General features: G+C 47.8%; 1 protein-coding gene across 1 annotated transcript in view; it reads left to right on the top strand.

The window, feature by feature from the left end:
* STAG3 (STAG3 cohesin complex component) overlaps window positions 1-16,694 on the top strand; it is a 27,218-nt gene extending 10,524 nt beyond the window's left edge. The window contains exons 10-33 of the mRNA XM_024126196.3: window positions 355-453; window positions 863-942; window positions 1,269-1,376; window positions 1,644-1,758; window positions 1,921-2,026; window positions 2,204-2,307; window positions 2,552-2,644; window positions 2,754-2,843; window positions 3,102-3,302; window positions 3,422-3,492; window positions 3,600-3,687; window positions 4,165-4,245; window positions 4,333-4,425; window positions 4,587-4,755; window positions 4,850-4,986; window positions 6,409-6,510; window positions 7,031-7,179; window positions 7,438-7,566; window positions 7,682-7,839; window positions 11,683-11,857; window positions 12,107-12,208; window positions 12,502-12,580; window positions 13,652-13,711; window positions 14,911-16,694. Of these exons, the coding sequence (XP_023981964.2) occupies window positions 355-453; window positions 863-942; window positions 1,269-1,376; window positions 1,644-1,758; window positions 1,921-2,026; window positions 2,204-2,307; window positions 2,552-2,644; window positions 2,754-2,843; window positions 3,102-3,302; window positions 3,422-3,492; window positions 3,600-3,687; window positions 4,165-4,245; window positions 4,333-4,425; window positions 4,587-4,755; window positions 4,850-4,986; window positions 6,409-6,510; window positions 7,031-7,179; window positions 7,438-7,566; window positions 7,682-7,839; window positions 11,683-11,857; window positions 12,107-12,208; window positions 12,502-12,580; window positions 13,652-13,711; window positions 14,911-14,940 (2,619 nt within the window). The 3' untranslated portion in view covers window positions 14,941-16,694. The remainder of the gene's footprint in view (window positions 1-354; window positions 454-862; window positions 943-1,268; window positions 1,377-1,643; window positions 1,759-1,920; window positions 2,027-2,203; window positions 2,308-2,551; window positions 2,645-2,753; window positions 2,844-3,101; window positions 3,303-3,421; window positions 3,493-3,599; window positions 3,688-4,164; window positions 4,246-4,332; window positions 4,426-4,586; window positions 4,756-4,849; window positions 4,987-6,408; window positions 6,511-7,030; window positions 7,180-7,437; window positions 7,567-7,681; window positions 7,840-11,682; window positions 11,858-12,106; window positions 12,209-12,501; window positions 12,581-13,651; window positions 13,712-14,910) is intronic.
* Window positions 16,695-21,402: the final 4,708 nt, after the last annotated feature.

The following is a 21,402-nucleotide window of genomic DNA, read 5'->3' as shown; positions in this document are numbered from 1 at the left end:
GGCTCCGGACGCGCAGGCTCAGCGGCCATGGCTCACGGGCCTAGCCGCTCTGCGGCATGTGGGATCTTCCCGGACCAGGGCACGAACCCGTATCCCCTGCATCGGCAGGTGGACTCAACCACTGCGCCACCAGGGAAGCCCCAAAAGATCCTTTTAATCATGATTGCTAAATTCTGCTGTGATCCTTTTGGATTTTAAGTGAGAAGACAGCTGTTCATTGTCTCTGAGACATCTCAAAGAGTCCTCAATACAGAGGACACCCAGGCCCAGAATGAGTAATCTGAGAGGGAAGTATGGAGGCCCAGTGGGGGTGAGTAGAGGAGGAGTCAGCCACATTTCCCTTCTCCTCAATAGCATCGAGAAGTCCGCCTGAAGTGCTTGAAGGCTCTAAAAGGGCTGTACGGCAACCGAGACTGGACTGCACGCCTGGAGCTCTTTACCAGCCGCTTTAAGGTAAAATCGGGACAGTGCTCCTGTGCTTGGCTCTGTCTGTGGTTCTTCCTTCCCCACCTCATCCAGTAGAGGAGGAGTCAGCCACATTTCCCTTCTCCTCAATAGCATCGAGAAGTCCGCCTGAAGTGCTTGAAGGCTCTAAAAGGGCTGTACGGCAACCGAGACTGGACTGCACGCCTGGAGCTCTTTACCAGCCGCTTTAAGGTAAAATCGGGACAGTGCTCCTGTGCTTGGCTCTGTCTGTGGTTCCCATTTCCCCACCTCATTTATCCGTCTATTACTTTTATATATCCATAGATATCCCAGTGTCTGCTTCTACACCCTGTCTTTAGGAATCCCTCAGATTCTAAGAAAGTGATGTTTGGGGATGGGTATAATGAGCTATTGAGCAATGTTCTCCTTTTTACAGGACCGGTTGGTTTCCATGGTCATGGACCGAGAGTATGACGTGGCAGTGGAGGCCGTCAGGTTACTAACACTTATCCTTAAGTGAGTCCTGGGAATTGGAGAGGCAAGCATCTCAGACTTAACCTTTTCAGCATCAGACAGGCCCTTCCAGAGTCCTATCCCTCCACGGATCGTAGGTTGACTCTTGTTTATATACAGGTTGAAAGAGGTCACTCCCGAGTTGCAGGATCTCCAGGGGGCAAATTTCCTATCTTCTCTAACTCTTCATATCCCTCTGTTTTCCACTCTTCCATTGGGAAGTTCTTTGTGAGTTAATCCTTGTTGGTTTTCCCTTTTTGTTTCTAGCCTTAGTTGTGCTAGAGGACGGCATCCGTATCCACCTGCTTGTTCTGCTTTTCTCCTGGCAGGAACATGGAAGGGGTGCTGACAGAGGCAGACTGTGAGAGCATCTACCCTGTTGTGTATGCCTCTAACAGAGCCCTGGCCTCTGCTGTAGGGGAGTTTCTGTACTGGAAGTGAGTGGGCCTCTTTCCGTTTGTTCCTTTAACACCATCATCTGTTGTTTTCTCTCCATCATCTGCTGGTGCTCTTTCTAAGGGCTCCCCGTACCTATAAAGTCTCCCTTGGTGTCTCCTTCCCTTCTCAATGCCTTGGGGCTTTCCTTAGCTCTGTGCCTCTTTTTCCTTTAATCCTCTCCTTGGCCTGTTTCTTCCTTCCATGGTAACTGTTGCACTGCTTACTTCCTTCCGTGCTATGCCCTTTCCCTGTGTCCCCTCTACCAGGCTCTTCTACCCTGAGTGCGAGACAAGAACGGTGGGTGAGAGAGAACGACGCCGAAGTCCGCGCTCCCAGAGGACTTTCTTCCACCTTCTGCTGTCCTTTTTTGTGGAGAGTGAGGTGACGTATGGAAAGGAGCTGTTGGGCTCTCATGCATAAGACCTTCAGGTAGAGAAGGATGGGAGCTGGCACTGCAGGAAGGAGAGAAATGGTTCATTAGTAGCCAATTCCTAGAGTTTTAACATGTGGCTTCAGTAACTTAACATCTGTCTTCTTCCACAGCTCCATTACCATGCTGCATACTTAGTAGACAGCCTGTGGGACTGTGCGGGGCCTCAGCTGAAGGACTGGGAGAGTCTGACAAGCTTGCTGCTGGAGAAGGACCAGAGTGTGTGCCACCTGGTAGCCAGGGGAGGGAACCTCTCATCTCCTAGTAGGAAACCAGGAGAGATTTCTCTCCTGACTTGTGAAAGGCATAGGTGTCATGGGCGGTGGGGCGATGGGGTCCTTGGAGGTGGAGGGTGGCCACCCTGTGATTTTGTTTTCCATCCTCCCGCCACCTCAGACCTGGGCGACATACAGGAGAGCACACTGACAGAAATCCTTGTGTCCAGTGTCCGGCAAGCTTCCGAGGGTCACCCGCCTGTGGGGCGGGTCACGGGGAGGAAGGTATGGCACGAGGGGCAGGGTAGGTTGGTTAGCACTATTAAATCCAGGCAGCTATTGTCCGTCCTAATCCTCAAGTCTTAGGTTCAGGCGCTCCTTCCTCTGCCCCTCAAAGAATTCCATTTCCAGAGAAAGAAATTGAAGGGAGCTGCTGAGTTTTCCTTCCTGGGAAGATAAGATTGTTGGGCAGAGGAATACATGTACACACACTGTTACCCCCGCCCCCCACAAATGATTGTAATTCCAGGGCTTAACCCCCAAAGAACGTAAGATCCAAGCCGACGACAAGGTGAAGCTGACTGAGCACCTCATCCCCCTGCTCCCCCAGCTCCTGGCCAAGGTAGAGGGACCCCACTGCTCAGCCTCTGGGAATGAGCGGGTGGAAGGAACTGGCCTCCAGATGAGCAGTATAGCAGGTAATAAGTAGGCTTCCCTCTCAATCACCACAGTTCTCAGCTGATGCAGAGAAGGTTGCTCCCCTGCTGCAGCTCCTCAACTACTTTGACCTCAACATCTACTGCACCAGGCGCTTGGAGAAAGTGAGGAGAGAGGAGGACACATTCCCTATACTTTGCTACTTTCGTCCTAGGGCCAAAGGTTCTACCGCCAGTATCCGGTTTTTCTCAAGAACCTGGATTCTAGAAAAACCAATAAGCCCTCCCTTTCTGAGGCATCTTATCCTTGAAGTTTAAAGCTTTCGACCCCGTTTCTTTTCTCCCCACCTCTAGTCCCCTCCGGAGGAGTTGTCCTCCCCGCCCCCCCACAGCACGGTCTTCTCCCACCTTTTTCTCTCTCAGCACCTGGAGCTGCTCCTGCAGCAGCTCCAAGAGGTGGTGGTGAAGCACGCGGAACCAGCGGTGCTTGAGGCTGGTGCTCACGCCCTCTATCTGCTTTGTAATCCGGAGTTCACGTTCTTCAGCCGGGTGGACTTTGCCCGCAGCCAACTTGTGGATCTGCTAACTGACCGCTTCCAGCAGGAGCTTGAAGAGCTGCTGCAGGTTGGAAGTGGGGCTGCATGACGGGACACCCCAGACTTGCGTGGGAGAGGCCCCAAGATGGGGGTGTGGATCTGTGAGTTCTTGGGAAAATCCCACTGTGGACCTTCTTTCTTCCTCAGTCGTCCTTCCTAGATGAGGATGAGGTGTACAGTCTGGCAGCCACTCTGAAGCGCCTCTCTGCCTTCTACAAGTGAGCAGCTCCCCTCCTGCTCCCTCTTCTGTTTCTACGGCTGTCTGAGGGGTTGATTCCTCTCATTCTCTTCCAGTGTAACGTTTTTCTCTCCCCGCCCCGCAAAGTGCCCATGACCTAACCCGCTGGGAGCTCTATGAGCCCTGCTGCCGACTCCTCCGGAAGGCTGTGGACACAGGAGAGGTTCCTCACCAGGCAAGTAGACAAGTTGGAGACATGGAGGCAGGAGAGGAGTTTTAAGGGCCGTGTCCTAAGTGGCCACCTCACACGCAGTTCGAGTCCCAGGGCTGTGGAGCGGATGAGAGAGAGAGCTGTTGATCATGTGTGTCGTTCCTTCCATCCCAATCTTGGAAGGTGAATGTACTTTCCAGCACCTGAAAACAGCCATTCTCTCTGGTTTCTGGGGAGTCAAGGATAATATTGAGGGGGTCTAGGAGACTTTAAATAAATTAGGGAGAGGTGGCATTCCTACTCAGGATAGAATCCTCTGAAGACTTCCAGAATCAGTTTTTTTCTACTGGAAAAGGAATTGGGTCTCTCCTAATCTCATTTTCTCTCTTCTTGTCTGCTTTTTTCTTTTTTCCCTCCTTTGTGTGTATCTGCCTATCTGTTTCTCTCTCCCCACCTGCCCCTTACTCCTGACCCTCATTTTGTAACATTTGATTGTTACAGGTGATCCTACCGGCCTTGACTCTTGTCTATTTTTCCATTCTCTGGACGCTAACCCACGTTTCTGGATCAGGTGCTTCCCAGGTGAAAATGGGTCTGAGTAGGGGGAACGGGAATGGAGGAGCCCGTGTCTTCCTTCGTTTCTCCCCGCTGAAGCCATTGTTTCCACAGAAGCAGCTGTTGAGTTTGAAGGGCAGGATGGTGGCCTTCTGTGAACTCTGCCAGAACTGCCTCTCAGATGTGGATCCTGAGATTCAGGAGCAGGTGAGCGTTTACTCAAGTGAGCGTATGTCAGGAGGCGAGTCATCCCCCCCACCCCAGCCCTGTGGTCTGAGGAAACCCTGTTCGGAGGGGAAATTGGCAGTGTAATTTCCGTCTTGGTCAATATTCTGTCCTTTTTAAGCATTCTTTTTTTTCCCTGACAGGCTTTTGTATTGTTAAGTGATCTGCTGCTCATCTTTGGCCCTCAGATGATTGTCGGGGGACGAGAGTTCCTTAGGCCCCTTGTCTTTATTCCTGAAGCCACTCTCCAGTCTGAGCTGGCCAGCTTCCTCATGGACCACGTCTTCATCCAGCCTGGAGGACTGGGCAGTGGTACAGGGGCTCTATACCTGGGGCTCAGGCATATAGGGCAGGAGGTCTGAATCTGTGATTCTGATGTTTCCATTCTGTGCTTGATGTGAACCAGGTCGTTCCCAGGAGGATCATTTACAGATAGAGCAGCTGCACCAGCGGCGCCGCCTCCTGGCTGGGTTCTGCAAGCTGTTGCTTTATGGGGTGCTGGAGATGGACGCGGCCTCGGATGTTTTCAAACACTACAACAAGGTACAGCAGGGCGCCAGGCTGAGCGCGGCCATGGCTGCAGACGCCGTAGCACTACAGATAGGAGGGTTGGGGAGATGATGGTATCAGGCTTAAAAGGAGAAGCAGCGGGGAAGGCCAATAGTTTAGAATAAAGGGACAAAGAAAAGAGACTTAGTAGTAAATAGTTAATGGAGAAAAAACCGTTAGGAGGAAGAAATTCATTGGAAGGAAAGTATCTTATTCTTCTTGTCCAGACTTTTTTTTTTTTTAATGTGAATTTAGTCTATGGAATGGGGTAATATAAGAAAGGGAAATAAGAATGGAAGAGGGTTCAATCTTCACAAGATACCTAGATACATACGTCATTTCCTCAACCCACCATTGTGTTGATTTCTCTTTATTGAGTACGTACTATCCCAGGCACTAAGGACACCTCAGTGAACAAAATAGTCAACGGTTCCTCCTTCCTGCAGCTTCTGTTCTAGTGGGGAGAGACAAATAGCGAAGGCTTCGGTGCTGGATGACACTGGGCTCTGGCAGGCTTACTACCCTTCTTCTCCAAGAAATGGGCTCAGGGCAGAGTTTATTCCCTTATTTTTTTTTGTTTGTTTGTTTTGTTTTTGTTGAATTCTTTTTTGTTTTATTTTATTTTATTTTTAACATCTTTATTGGAGTATAACTGTTTTACAATAGTGTGTTAGTTTCTCCTTTACAACAAAGTGCATCAGTTATACATATACATATGTTCCCATATCTCTTCCCTCTTGCGTCTCCCTCCCTCCCACCCTCCCTATCCCACCCCTCTCATGGTCACAAAGCACAGAGGCGATCTCCCCGTGCTATGCGGCAGCTTCCCACTAGCCGTCTAATTTACATTTGGTAGCGCATATATGTCCCCGCCACTCTCTCACTTCGTCACAGCTTACCCTTCCCCCTCCCCGTGTCCTCAAGTCCATGCTCTAGTAGGTCTGTGTTTTATTCCCGTCCTACCACTAATCTCTTCATGACATTTTTTTTTCTTAGATTCCATATATATGTGTTAGCATACGGTATTTGTTTTTCTCCTTCTGACTTACTTCACTCTGTGTGACAGACTCCAGGTCTATCCACCTCATTACAAATAACTCAGTTTCATTTCTTTTTATGGCTGAGTAATATTCCATTGTATATATGTGCCACATCTTCTTTATCCATTCATCTGTCGACGGACACTTAGGTTGCTTCCGTGTCCTGGCTATCGTATTTGCCTCAACTGATTGCTTTGGGGCTTTGTACCTGTTGGTTAGAGGTGTGGTCTAGTATGAGTTGTTTTATGCCTAGGTTCACATTTCCCTACCTAAGGCTGTTTCGGAAGGAGATACGGTTAGGGCTGTGAAGAAAGAAACAAGACAAATAGTTTTTTCCGGTGGTCAAACAGTATCTTCTCCACTTCTTTTCCATCAGTTCTACAATGACTATGGTGACATTATCAAGGAAACGTTAACTAGAGCAAGGCAGGTTGACCGAAGTCACTGTTCCCGAATCCTGCTGCTGAGCCTCAAGCAGGTACGCCCTTCTGCCTGCAGTGCCTCAGACCTGACGTGCCCTCCCTGCAGCCCACCCACAGCTGTCTGGAACATGAGATCCTTCAGAGCAGGAAGTTTCTGATTTACTTTGGCTTTTATTCCACATGACAGTCGCTTTCACAGTTAGTAGAGCCATAAAAAGTATTTTTTTTTTAACTGTCTGGGCAGTTTCCATCCCAACCCCGTAGAAACTCCACGTCAGTTAGGACATGGGAGCACCAACAGTAAAGTGATAGGGAATTCCTAATTCTTTTTCTAGTCTGTTCTCTCTCAACCCCTTCAGTTACTACAGACATTTGTATTGTTACAGAGCAGGGTGAAGCCTCTCTCTGTTGCAAGGGGGTCAGGAATAGGGTCAGTGTCCTAGGAGGAAAGAAAGAGTAAATAGCAGGTGGTGTCCCAAGCCCTTTTGGATTTCTGGGCAGAGAAGGGAATGCTATACTTGCTTGTTTCTGTCTTGTTCCTCCCTTTCCCAAATGTGCCATGTCTCCTGGACACAGTTATACACAGAACTGCTGCAGGAACAGGGGCCCCAGGGCCTGAATGAGCTTCCAGCCTTCATCGAGATGAGGGATCTGGCCAGGAGGTTTGCCTTGAGCTTTGGACCCCAGCAGCTACAGAACCGTGACCTTGTGGTCATGCTACACAAGTAAGGAAGTATTGGTTGGAAAGCAAGGTACTTGAATCTTCCTAAGAGGGCTGAGCCAGAGGCTGGGTACAGGGAGGGCTGGGAGTGAGCTCTCAGAGGGGGAGGGTAAGCACGTTGAGGAGTCGCTGTAGAGTTGGTGAGCAGGTATCCTTTGGAGACAGGCTGGGTCCAGGGGAAGAAGCACTTGGACAGGATGCCTCAGCCCTGGGAGGGAAGTGGGAAGGGACTATCTTCCTGAAATGATTTTGCTCAACCAAGGGAAGGCATCAGGTTCTCCTTGTCTGAGCTTCCTCCAGCTGGCTCCTCCAGTCAGCCCCCAAATCTGGCATTCCTGGAGCTCCTTTCAGAGTTCTCCCCCCGACTCTTCCATCAGGACAAGCAGCTGCTGTAAGTTAGGGCGTGGGCGGATAAAGATGGGGGTTAGAGAAGATGGGGGTTAGAGAAGAAGGGTGTGGAGAGGGCCTGTGACCACTTCAGCCTCTCCATCCCACCCCTTTCTTAGACTGGCCTACCTGGAAAAGTGTCTGCAACGTGTCTCCCAGGCACCTGGCCGTCCCTGGGGTCCAGTCACCACCTACTGCCAGTCCCTCAGCCCTGTAGAGAGTACAGCAGAGGCCAACCCTCGGGACTACCCCCGCTCCAAGAAGAGGCGCATTGAAGGTAAAGTGCTGTGAATGCAGGTATCAGGGTGCTCAGTGCTACTTCCTTGATCGCCACTACCTAGATAAGCAGCGCATTGGCTTTTGCCTCCTTCAAACTCTTGCGTTTGGTCAAATAAGTCTTTCATTGATTACCTACTATCATTAAGGGTACTCATTTTCTTCAAGGTTTATCTAGCCAACTAAAAACAGTGAACTTCTGTGAAAAATTAAATAGAAACTAATCATAAAACCAGAGATTGAACTAAGAAATCTGTACATTTAGGATGCCTCTCTGTGACATCTTGTTATTTTCCAATTTTTAAAGATCTTTATACAACTTTCATGATTTTTTAATCTTCAGATCACTACCTGTCTTATAATTTACCTGTTTTTTTCTTTAAACTGATTTTTTTTAACATAGTCTCATCTTAAGTGGTAATATCCTAGAAATCACAAGTTTGAGGTGTTAGTTTCTGCTTTTTAGTGTACATTTTAAAATATTAGTAGTCATTCGCCATTCTCCCCATTCCCCCAGCCTAGGCAGTATAACTAATCTACTTCCTGTCTCTGGGTTTGCCTATTCTTAGACATTTTGTATAAATGGAATCATATGGTATGTGGCCTTGTGTGTCTTCTTTTACTAAGCATCATGTTTTCAAGGTTCATCCATGCTTAGCATTTATCAGTACCTCATAACTTTTCATGACCAAATAACACTCCATTTGAGTGGATATGCCATATTTTATTTATCCATTCATCAGTTAATTGACGTTTAGGTTGTTTCCACTTTCTGACTGTTAGGCATAATGCTGCTGTGAACGTTCATGTGTAGGTTTTTGTGTGATGTAGGTTTTCACTTCTCTTGACATATACCTAAGAACTGAAATTGCTGGATCATACGGTAACTCTGTGTAACTTTATGCGGAACTACCAAATTGTTTTCCAAAGTGCCTACGTCATTTTACAATCCCAGCAGCAATGTACAAGGGCCCCAGTTTCTCTACATTCGTGCCAACACTTGTTATTGTCTTTTTTATTTTATCCATTTCCTAGTGGCTGTGAATTGGTATCTCATTCATTGTAGTTTAAATTTGCATTTCCCTAAGGACTAATGCCCTTGAGCATCTTTTCACGTGCTTATTGGCTATTTGTATATCTTCTTCAGAGAAATGTCTGTTCAAATCCTTTGCTCATTTAAAAATTGGGTTGTCCTTTTCTTGTTGAGTTCTTTACATATTCTAGACAAAAGTCTCTTATCAGATGTGTGGTACAGAAAGATTTTCTTCCATTCTGTGGGTTGTCTTTTAATTTTCTTGATGGTGTCCCTTGAAATACAGAAGTTCTTAATTTTGGTGAAATTCAACTTATCTATTTTTGTTGTTGTTTGTGCTTTTGATGTCTTAAGAAGCTATTGCCTAAAGTCACAAAGATTTATTCCTGTGTTTTCTTCTAAGAGTTTTCTAGTTACAGCTAATACATTTAGGTCTGTGATCCATTTTGAGTTAATTTTTGTGTGTGTTGTGAGGCAGGGTATGAATTCCTTTTAATGTCTTTTGTATACCACCTAAGGACGTACTATATGCAAGATACTGTGTTAGGTGTTTTAGAGGCCATGAAGGATTCTCAAGCAGCTTACCATCTAATAGAAGAGAAAGAAAATACATTTATAGAAAATCTGAGTTATGAAGTCACCAGTAAGGAATAAATTGCCAGGGATTTGACAGATGAATGCTATAGAATTCAGGGAAGAAAGGTATCATTTTAAGTTTAGTTGATCTATGAAGGCTTTATCAAGAAGATGGATTTAAGCTGGATCTTGAAAAATGCGTAAGATTTATATAAGTTGAACAGAGGAGGAGTGAGTATCATGGGCTAGCAGAAGAGTACAAGCAGGACATAGAAAGGTGAGAGTTTGCCAAAGCACATAGATGTATAGATCGGTTTGCCTAAAACAGAGTTTGTGAAGGTAGGAGAAAACTGAAAAGATCGGTTCCATTGTTCATTCAGCAGACACTTAACTGAGCAGCTTGTGCTCAATTGTGCTGGGAATACTGCAGTGAACTTTCTTTCGAACAGTGTCAGACAGTGATTCATGCTGTGGAAGAGGATGGGGAAATACTGGTGAGGTGGGGATTGCACTCTATAAAGAGTGATCGGGGAAGGCCTTGGAGAGAACATGAATGCAGGGGAGAAAACTGAAGGAAGTGAGAGAGGGGGTGCCTTGTGTATATCAGAATAGCAGACTAGAGGGTGCAGCCGGTCCAGAGGCCGTGGTGGGAATGTCTCTGGCACGTTCAAGGAACAGCAGAGAAAGCCGGTATTGCTGAATGGAGACTGTGTAGGATATGAGACCAAAGGGGTCGTAGGAGTCCAGAGCATACGACCCAGAATGAAGACTCCAGCTTTTACTCAGAGTGAGATGGGTAAACATTGGAGGATTTGAGCACAGGAGTGACAGGATTTGCCGTAAATTTTAAGGGGTTCCTTCTGGCTGCTGTGTTGAGAACTGACCGAAGGAGAGGCAGGGGTTGAAGCCAAGGAACTGGTGAGGAGGCTGCTGTGGGGGCCCAGACAGGAGATGAGAGTGCGTGAGCCAGGGGAGCGGCGGACGTGGTGAGAAGCGGCCAGATTCTGGACTTACTTCCAAGATGTCACTAATAGGACCTCATAATAAGAAAGAACGTAAGATGTAAGAAAGAAAGGAGTTGAGGATGACTCCAAGGACTTTGGCCTAATAATTGCAAGGATGGAGTTGATAGCAACTGAGATGGGGAAGGCTGTGAATGAGAAATGAGACCAGGGCGTTGGTATGAGCCGTGTTACTACAGGTGGAGATGTTGGACAGACAGGAATCTGGAGTGAGGGGGGCAGGCAGAAGCTTGAGATAGATGTGGGAGTTGGTACTTGAAGTCATGAACCTGAATGGCTAAGGAAGCCAGTGAAGGTGGAGATAGGGAGAGGTCCCAGGGCTGAATCCGTGGACATTACACCAGCGATAATAGGTTGGAGAGATTAGGAGTCACGTGGGGGCCCAAGGTTTATTCTCTGGGAACACAAGCTCACGGACATGGCGCTTCCCTGTTTCGGTAGCCCTCTGCTTAAACCAGAAGCAGCTCACCCTCCGGTTGCCGGTTTCAGTGTACAAACAAGGCTGTGGGGAGGGAGGATGATGGGGGTATGAACATTTACAGTTGACAAATATTAATATGGGTTTGACTTATGTTTTAAAAATAGCATTACCTAGGTTTTCTAAGACATTTTGGGGTTCTTTCTCCTCCTCTGCCTTCCTAGAGCTCTGCAGGAAAGAGTCCGTAATATTTTGAGCCCCAGGTCTTCCATTTACCCTTCATATTAGAACTGTGCTGGCATTGCAGTTATCTCATTTTTTCTGGCTTCTAAAAAATACAGTCTCCCATTTTTCTGTTTCTCCTTAACCCTCATGTTTCCTCCCTCATTTCAGGCCATTCTAAGCTTTTTCTCACTACAGAAATCTTGAATGAATAGGATCTCAGATGTCTTCATTGATTAACTGAGACCTCTCAATCTTAGGGACTCCAACCCTCTTTCCCATTCGTGTTTGTAGTTACTGTTTATCTGTGGAATGTGTGTCTCTTTCCTTCTTGTTTTCTAAGCTGTGTAATGAGCTTTTCTTGGACAAGTCCTTGGTACAATTCTGTAAACCCTACTTTTTGTAGTACCTAGGGTTGTACTCGTTTTTAGTCGTGTCATAATGAGACCATCTAGATTTTCCATTCCCTTCTTTTATAACTTTTCCTTACCAAATTCTGAGCAGGTCTTGAAAAACGAAGTGTCTGTGGTGGTACCTGGTCTACAGTTGACATGTGCCTCTGCTGCTTTGCAGGCCCCTCCAGGCGGCACAGAGAGGACATCTCTGCATCACAGGAGGAAAGCCTACAGCTGAACAGTATCCCACCCACACCCACCCTTACCTCAACGGCTGTGAAAAGTAGGCAGCCCCTGGGGGGGTTGGAAGAGATGGAAGAAGGCGGCGGCTCAGAATTGGCATTTACCCAAGGGTGCGGCCCCAGGAGAGCCCGGCTGTGATGTCCCAGTTTGGTGTCTCGTCATTTCTGTTGTGTTGTTCCCTCCCACAGCACCCCCTCATTCTCGGGTTCTTCTCCAGTCCTTTCCCCTTACTTTAGCTTTACGTTTCCTCTTTTTTCCTCCACTCTGAGCTTTTTACTGGCTTTCGTGCTGGCCACTTTACCTCCTCTTTTTACCCTTATTTTTAACCCTTGTCACTGATCCACCTTCATTCCCAACAGCCAGCCCCTTTTAGGTGCCCAGAGGTTAAGGTCCTTGAGTCCACAGCATTTCCAGACTCCACTCAACTCTTGGGGTCCTGGTCTGGGCAACCGGCTGACCCGGTGAGCTTTTCTCATCTTCTGTCTTCACTTCAGATGTCACCCATTGTAAGGGGATTCTTTCCTTCTCATTGCTTCTATGCTGGTGCTTTGTGGACTTGTTTTAACCACAGAACACTTCCAGTGTAACGTGGAACCCTAGTATGTAAAACAGATATAAGTAGAGCTGCTTTGATTGAAGCTGGAGTGGGACTCTGGAGCCCTGGTCTGCTTACTCCCCACCCTGTTCCCCTGGGGTGCCTCTGAGAAACTCTCAGGGGTCCTTGAAAACCTCTACTCTTTGCCACTGTTTCCAGGCTCAGCCTGATGGAAGAGGATGAAGAAGAATTAGAAATTCAGAATGACTCAAGTGAAGAGTGGCAAGGTACAGGCAAGGTGAGTGGATCCAACAGTCCCTTCTCCCTCTAGAACTGGAAGCAGATGTGTGAGGGAGAGAAACTGTTGTGGTTCTCCTCTGTCCTGATGATGCCTTGTCCTTGGAAGCTGCCCAAGACATTTTGAAAGAATCACAGAGTAAAGGAGGAAGGGTTTGTAAGTTGCTGTTGACTTTGCTTGGACTTTAAGGAAATAGGGGGAAAAAATTTTAAATACCAGAAAGGACTGGAGTAGCACTCCCACACTCTCAATCCCCTTATAGGTATTTTGCCTCTTAATATCCTAAGAATTAAAGGGAGTCCTAGAGCTAGATAGAGATGGAAGGTCACCCAGTCCAACCTTGCAGCCCGTTCTTTCGTAACACATGCACACAGGCACAGCCGACCTTCCTTCCTCTCTCCTTAGAGAGCTGCCCCAGTCCTTCTTCCTCCAGTCACTCCATTTTCTACCCTTGCCTGCCTGCTTCCTCAGAAGGATATGCTGCCAGTTCAGTAGGAAAAGCGTGGAATTCGAGTGAGGAGTCCTAAAAGTCTTCCGTTTTACCACTTTATCAAGTTAGCTCCTTAACCCCTCTCAACCCCCTCATCTTTAAAATGGACGTTTTACACAAAATACAAAGTGCAGGCGCCTTATAAACAGAAAAGGATTGTGTGTCTGCCGTTCTGCTCCCTTCTCTTCTCTTTGAAGGTGGAGAAAGGACACAGTAGAAGAGGGGAGTGGAGGTCTCGTGCTCAAAGGGAAAACCAGATAACATGTTCAACCCAGAGACTAGACAGCAAGGCCTCTATTAGTATTTCCTAAAGTCCCCTCAGGAAAAAACCCCATTCTCTCGTTCCAAAGCTGAACAAATTTAAGGGTCTCAGTTGGCGGGCCCGGAGAGGAAGCGCTTCTCTGACGACTCTGACGCTGCTGCCCACTCTGACTTTGTTCCTCTTCCCTCCCTGGCTGCTTCAGGGACCTAGCCCAGCCTTCAAGCTTGTCACAAGAGACTGGAAAGGGACCTTTTGTTGTTGTTGGCAGGTGATGGGAGTGGGGAGGGACCTTTCTGATTTTTGATCCCATTCTCTCTAGCAGTCTTCCCCCAGTGAGCACGGGCTGGACCTCTTAGATTCTACAGAGCCGAACGCTGAGGTGAGTGTCCCCAAAACAGACTGTGGAAGGCAGGTTAAGAGGAGTTGTGCATCCTTGGGAGATGCTGGCAGGTAGCACACGTGCCTGTCAAGTAGTTGGAAAGAAAGGCCACAGCCCCTGGCCTGCTGTCTCAGCTGCCTTGGGGCTGTAGGAGCATCCTGGGGGAGGGGTGGTACAGGAAGAGAATGAGAGTTGTCCTCTGGAGGACCTTGCAGTCATCTCTTTGCCCTTTGGTCTGTTGTTAGGTCTCTGTAGCTTACTTTCATCTTTCTCATTGTAGGATTTCTGACATGACCCTATGTCCCTCCCCACCTCCACTCCCCACCTCTATGACATGACCACTTGGAAAAGGCCAATGGGAAACGGAGCGAAAGAAATCATTATTTCCCCACCCCTGGTCTCTGAGGGGAAGGAGAGGTGGGCTGTGCCTTTCTAACCTGACCCTTCTCTGATGCTGCCAGGATAGAGCAGTCATAAGCCCCCTATCCTTCCCGGTGCACCGTGGCTCTGTCCGTCTTGTTTGAGCAGAGTGCCTCTTTTCTGCTGTTTGGAGGTGTGGGAGCTTCGCCTCAGTATTGGAGAGGGGCACTGCCTGTGTTGAATGGAAGGAGCCCATTAGTTTTTCTGTATTTGGGGAATGTCTCTCCTAGCCTCTTTTGTGCCTTGCTGATTTAGCTCAATAAACATGTTTGAGTCAATTCCAGGCTGTGGCTTGAGAGATTGTTAAACTGATGGAGGTCAGGTTCTTTCCTGGAGTCTTATGCAGCTCTGCCTAGCCCTGTGGTCCCATGTACGGGTGCCTTGCACCCCTGCACACACACGCCTCTAGGTGCTTTGTACGCTGGCTCTTAGGGATGTATTGCTTCGTAAGTGGGAGACTGGCTGCCTTTGAGTAGTTTATCTAGTGGGCGACAGTTTAGGCTGAAGAGGGAAGGTAAGAGTAGCATCCTGATCGGCTGAAGGGTGGACCTACCTGTCTCACCTCCACTGAGACCAGGCCAGTCCACATCTCTTGGCAGCCTTTACTCAAGGGTTCTTTCCAGGGATAATTTCATGCCCTCATCCCAGAGACACCTGTCATAGTTTGAACTTACATAGAATCTCAGTATCTGAGAGTTGGGAAGAAACTTAGAAGTTATTCTGAATGACCAGCCCCAAATCCTCAGCACCACCGTCTCCTTCATCCTTTCCTTCCCTAGCTAGTTCCTCGCCAAGTCCTGGCAGGGTAGTCTCCAGAACGTCTCTGATCTCTCTCTTCTCTCGGTGCTTGCTATCATCTCTCACCCAGACTGCCACAAAATAGCCTCTGGATGCTGGACTCCTTGAAACTCTGACTTCTTCTTGTTCTGCTTCCTGGAACAGCATAGCGCCTCTGTTGTCTCCTTTCCCTCTGACAAGCAATCAAATACATGAAAACACTGTCGTCTCTGTCTGCTTTCACTGTTTCCTTCTGTGGTTTAAGGAACTCTTCAGCCTCCCCTTTTAAATACAACTTCGAGTTCTTCCCTGTCCTGGGCATCTGCTGTAATTTCAAGTTCTCACTGTGTGTGGTGTCCCAGGCTGGACACAGTCATCCAGCTAGTCTAGGGGTTTCTGCAGGAGGATCCATGATTTCCTGTGATTAGGTCACTGAGCCAAACAAACAAGCTCATTTCTTCCTCCTTCCCCCTCCCTCCCTGCCAAATAAAAGCTAGAAGTTGTGTTTGTGAGTCTCATTTTAGAAAGGCAGCCTACCAGTGCCCTGGGGATCTTTAGCCTGTATTCCCTGGAATAGCTCCAGAGAGCGGAGCTTTTCCGTGGGATCTGGGAGCAGAGTGGGAAAACTAAGGGAAAGATACAGAGGGGAGGGGGCTTCCCTGGTGGCGCAGTGGTTGCGCGTCCGCCTGCCGATGCAGGGGAACCGGCTTCGAGCCCCGGTCCGGGAGGATCCCGCGTGCCGCGGAGCGGCCGGGCCCGTGAGCCATGGCCGCCGGGCCTGCGCGTCCGGAGCCCGTGCTCCGCAACGGGAGAGGCCACGGCAGAGGGAGGCCCGCCTACCGCAAAAAAAAAAAAAAAGATATAGAGGGTAGATATGGGAACATATGTATACGTATAACTAACTGATTCACTTTGTTGTAAAGCAGAAACTAACAAACACACCATTGTAAAGCAGTTTTATACTCCAATAAAGGTGTTAAAAAAGAAAATGTTGAAGTGAAAAAAAAGATATAGAGGGTAGAGGTCACTAGGGATCCAGGAGGGGGAAGAGGAGTCCCAAGTTATTTAAATGCCTGCCAAGCTGGTACTTCACAAGATCAAAAGAGAAAGTTGGAAGCTCTGTAAATGTGGAGATCTTTATGCAGCTGACAGACCAGTATGGTAGGTTGAGCCCCAGCCTTAGAATCTGTGCAAGTTTTATAACGTGTTCCCCAAATTCTTTGCCACTCTTAATATATTGAGAGTTTGGGTCTAGGTCCTTTCTCCTTGAATATGGGCTCTGTGAGTGCTAGATTAACATATGGTGGAGTGATGCTGGGCCAGTTTCCAAGCCCAGACCTTGAAGAAACTGGCAGCTTCCACGTCCTGTTTCTTGAGCTGTTCACTCTTGGCACCCAAGCGCCATGCTGTGAGAAAGCCCAAGCAGCCACATGGAAAGGCCACATGGAGGTGTCCCTCCAGCACACCTATAGCTGAGGTCCCAGCCTCTGTTGAGCATCAGCCACAAGACGTGGTTCAGACGTGAATCAGATGATTCCAACACCCAGCTTTTGAGTCTTCCAGCTGAGGTCCCAGGCATCAGAGAGCAGAGACAAGCCATCTTTCCTGTACCTTCTCCAGATTCCTGACCAATAGAATCCACGAGCGTGATAAAACGAGGGTGTTTACGCCACTGGTTTTGCGTGGTTTGTTACATAGCACTAGTAACTGAAAAAGAACCTTACAGTCATAAGATGCCAGAAGTTTGGACATATTTGTTTAAAAATTATTTCTGTATTAAATAAAAATTTACCACTTATTATACACGTTAAGATGTAATGGATGAATTTATGGTGAAATAAATGTTTTTAAATATTTTATTGGTTAGCAGGACAAAAAACACTTTTTTGCTCTGAAAGAAACGCTGTACTGAGCAAAGTGAGAAATATTTTTATCGCGATTGCACCCCTCCTACCGTCTCGTCGTGGCTTCTTCTTTGTCTTTGGATGTAGGATATCTTTTTCGGTAGGTTCCAGCATTTTTTTGTCAGTGGTTGTTTCACAGTTAGTTGTGTTTTTGGTGTTTTCGTAAGAAGAGGTGACCTCACGTCCTTCTACTCTGCCTGTTTCGAGAAACAGTTTTAAAATCATGGCTTAACATTTTCTGAAGTTCTAGTTGAAAGTTCATTAAAAACTATCAAAATAAACTGACCTTCATAACTGAAAAGAGTATGTCTCAAACATGTAAATCCAAGTGGAATAGGTGCTTCTTTGGCTGCATTTATTACTTTTTAAATAAATGAGTCAAAACCCACTGAGATCCTTCATTTGGAAGACTTGTCAACAGGTCAGAAAATGATTTCCAAGTCCAAATAACAGCATTCTTAAAGGGGGTACATACTGTTTGGGACCACAAAATCACAACGTCCTGTAGCACATAAGTTGCAGTTGGTCATAATCTTGAATTTGCCTCTGTGACCTTAGGATACTGATCTTGTTAGAGGTGAACCATGGCATGAGGATCCCAGTGAGGGTACCAGTGTCACTTAAAAATACAATGAAGTTAACTTTTTATTACTGTTATCTTTAAAAATTAGAAATATTAATTTTTCCTGCATGACGCCAGTGGACATTTTGTACCACGTGTGGTGCAAATGCCCCACCTTGACAACTACAGCTCTGAAGCGTTTTGTGCCAGTAAGCCCTGTGCTGGCAGAGGCAGGGCTGTGGGCTTCACGAGCAGCAACTCCAACTGGTCAGGCCCGGGCCAGGATGGAACCATAGGTGAGGCCAGTTCCGGCAGGAGAGGTGGAGGCCTCTGCACAGGCTGAACCTTCCCCATGTTGATAAGTGACAGCGAGGAATGCTCGTCAGGGAACTGGCGTTGCTGTGCGTGGCCTGTTCAATCTTACTGTTGAATCATTGCTTTTAAATCTTTTAAAATATTTTTCAGTAAGACTTTTTCTTCCCTTGTGATCATGAGCTCTGCCAGAAGGTGAGTTGTTGTTCTCTCCTAAATTATAAAGTGAACAGGGTTTTTCCAGATTGCTGAGAAAAGTCTTCAGCTAAGTGACACTTAACGTCTTCACTTTGTCCTTTGAACTCCAGTCAACACTGACCCTGGGAGTTACAGGATGAAAGAAGAATTTGTGCTTGGATGACATGAGAGGTTGCGGGGGTGAGGTGTTTTCACATGAAAACATTTTGAAGTCTTACTTGAGCTCTATAGTTCCTTCCCAGGGGATAGGGTGGAACATTGTGATCCTGGAAAGGGTCCACAGAACAAGTCACTCTTTAGCACAGATTCACTGAAAACCCTGTGTGTTTAGTTGGGATGGCTGAGAAATAGGCACTGAAGAGTGTGGTCAGGAAGAAGCAGAGAAATGGTGAGAAAACCAGCAAACTCACCAAAGATGAGCCTGTGAACCTCAGGGAACTAGAGAACAGGAGCCCAGAATCCTGGGGAAACCTGAAGGAAAATATATTTAATTCGGCAGATTAGACCCAGTGATGGGGCTGAGTGTGCAGTAGAAGCTGAAAAGTAAAGCATCTTGTGTTGGTGCTGTAGCCACTCACATCAGGAGGGGGAGGCATGCCGAGCTGGGAACTCGGCACAGGTTCTCTGCTGATGTGGCAGGGGCTGCTGCTTTTGTGACAAAAACCTTGTAATTCAATTTAAATTTTCCATTGGGAGAAGCAGCTCAGCATGGTTGTTAATAGTGTGGGTTCTGGAGCTACAATTTTTGTTCACTGTGTACTGCTAGCCTTGTGATGCTGGACAAAGTGTTTCCTCTTAAGGTGACTGTTGTGAGTGATTCACATATATTAGCTTCATAGTTACAAATTTAGCATGTAGTGTATACTCAGACATTATCTTTTATTTATATTGTTTTGATGCCGGAACTTAAGTGGCCTATTACACACATTTAAAATAGATGTAAAAATAAATGAGTCTCATGCTACAAACTCAAATGAGGAATGTCTCGTATAAAAGAACGGTCACCAGGATTCACTGAGAGCGGGCTTGAGCCAGTCATGAGCAGAGTGCTGCACCTGTGCTAAAATCCTCTCAGTTACACTCAAGCAGAGTGTGGTCCCCTGTTGGGCTATTCCTGCTTTACCTAATCTTGAAGAGCTGTGAAATTCTGGCACCAGTTCAAACCCTCAGGGGCCCAATTATGGAGACTGACCACAAGGGCCTTTTTCTCTGCAGCAGGACTTGGGCTGTGGCTGCAGGGATTTCACCAAGAAATGTTAGAGCAGGAGGTGGCCATTAACCAGACCTGTGCTGTCTAACCTGTACCTCCAGGCAAAAGAAAGAGGAAAGAGGCCAACAACGATGAATACAGGGCTCATATAGTTAGATTTAATGGCCTTTTGTCTCCAGAGCTCAAAATTCTGGATACTGTTCAGGAATAGCCCAGAAAATTCTGAGGAATGATGAGTACCTTGGATATCAAAACGTAAAAGCATTCTACTTAGGACCATTTGATAGTGACGCAGGAATAATCAAATAAATCAATGGATAGATTAGGAAGGAGAATCCAGAAGTAGACCCATTTGTGAGAATTTATGATTAAGACACCAAGAGGCTGAGGGAATTTGACCAAGATAGAGTAGGAAGACGCTGAATTCACCTCCTCTCATGGGCACACCAAAATTACAACTATTTACAGAACAATTGTTGGTGAAAAAGACTGGAATCTACCAGAAAAGATCTTCTACAACTAAAGATATTAGAAAGGAACCACAAGATGGGTCAGAGGGGCAGAGTTGGGGTATAGTCAAGACCCATACCGCCGGAGCAGGCAACCCTCAAACACGAAAGTAATTACAGTTGCAGAGGTTGTCCCCAAGGAGCAAGGGCTCGGAGGCCCACATCAGGCTCCCCAGCCATCGGGAAAATGAGCCCCCCAGAACGGCTTGGAAGGCTGGTGGGGCTTACTTTGGGGAGAGCCAGAGGGCTGTGGGAAAGAGAGACTCCACTCTTAAGGGGTACACCCAAAATCCACACGCTCAGGGACTCAGGGCAGAAGCAGTAATTTGAAAGGAGCCTGAGTCAGAGCCATCTGCGATCTTGGAGAGTCTCCCGGAGAGGCAGGGGGCAACGCAACTGGAGTTCACCCTGGGGACAAAGACACTGGCAGCAGCCATTTTGGGGAGCTTGTTCTGCCACAAGGACGCTGGTGTCGGTAAGCACCATTTTGGAATCCTCCCTCCAGTTCGTTAGCCTTGGGACCTAGCCCCACCACTGCTTCTCACACCCAACAGCCTGTAGGGACCAGTTTGGGGATGTCTCAGGCCAAGCAACTAGCCAGGGCTCAGGGGGTCCTGGGGCTGGTGCCTGCCCGCTGGTGGGCCGGATTGGGGTCCAGGGCAGCCCCAGCCACCAGCAGGCAGGCTGCCTTAAGACCCTCTGAGCTCACAGCCAGTGTCCGCTGGAGGGCACGGGACCTGACTTCACCTCACACACTAAACCCAGGACCCAGCTCCACCCACCAGTTGGCAAGCACCAGTCCCAAGACTCCCTGGGCCCTGGGTCCATGTACTAGTGAGCTGGCACTAGGCTGAGGACCAACCTCACACCAGTGAGCAGGCACTAGCCCCACCCACCAGCAAGTAGATATTAGCCGCAGACCACAGCATGCCATGGCAGGACCTAGGCCACCCATCAGCAGGCAGGTAGGCACCAGCCCTAGCATCCCCCAGGCCCTGGCCCTGCCCACAAGCAGGTCAACTTCAGCTCTGGGACACCTTGGGCCTCTTAGCCAGAGAACCCAGGATCTAGCACCACCCAGCTAGCCGGCTGAAAGCAACATCAGGATTCCTGGGGCACCCTGGGGTTCTGCAACCAGCTGCCTTGTGACCCGGCCCCAACTAGTTGGTGGGCTCTGCACAAGGCAGGGTCTAGAAGCCAACTGGACTGGGGGCCAGCTCTGCCTACCAGACTGCCCATGGTAATTAGCTAGCCACAACAGCCCACATAGGGGACACCCCTAGAGCATATAGCCCTGGTGACCAGAGGGGAGTGCACTGCTGGGATGTATAGGACGTCTCCTACAAAACGCCACTTTTCCAAGGTCAGGAAATGTAACCAGTCTAGCAGTTACATAGAAATAAAAGCAAATCAGGCAGAATGAGGTGACAGAGGAACATGTCTTAAATGAAGGAAAAAGATAAAGCCCCAGAAGAAGGACTAAGTGAAGTGGAGGTGACAGGCAATTTATTCAATAAAAAGTTGAAGGTAACAACTGTAAAAATGATCAAAGAAGTTCAGAGAAGAATGGATGAACAGAGTGAGGAGTTAGAAGTTTTTAAGAAAGAGTATACAAAGAGGAAGGAAATAGAGATGAAGAATTTAGGGCTTCCCTGGTGGCACAGTGGTTGAGAGTCCGCCTGCCGATGCAGGGGACACGGGTTTGTGCCCCGGTCCGGGAGGATCCCACATGCTGTGGAGCAGCTGGGCCCGTGAGCCATGGCCGCTGAGCCCGTGCGTCCGGAGCCTGTGCTCCGCAA

Source organism: Physeter macrocephalus, chromosome 14 (genome assembly GCF_002837175.3).
Source record: "Physeter macrocephalus isolate SW-GA chromosome 14, ASM283717v5, whole genome shotgun sequence".
NCBI lineage: Eukaryota > Metazoa > Chordata > Mammalia > Artiodactyla > Physeteridae > Physeter > Physeter macrocephalus.
This window is presented reverse-complemented; position numbering and strand designations above follow the sequence as displayed.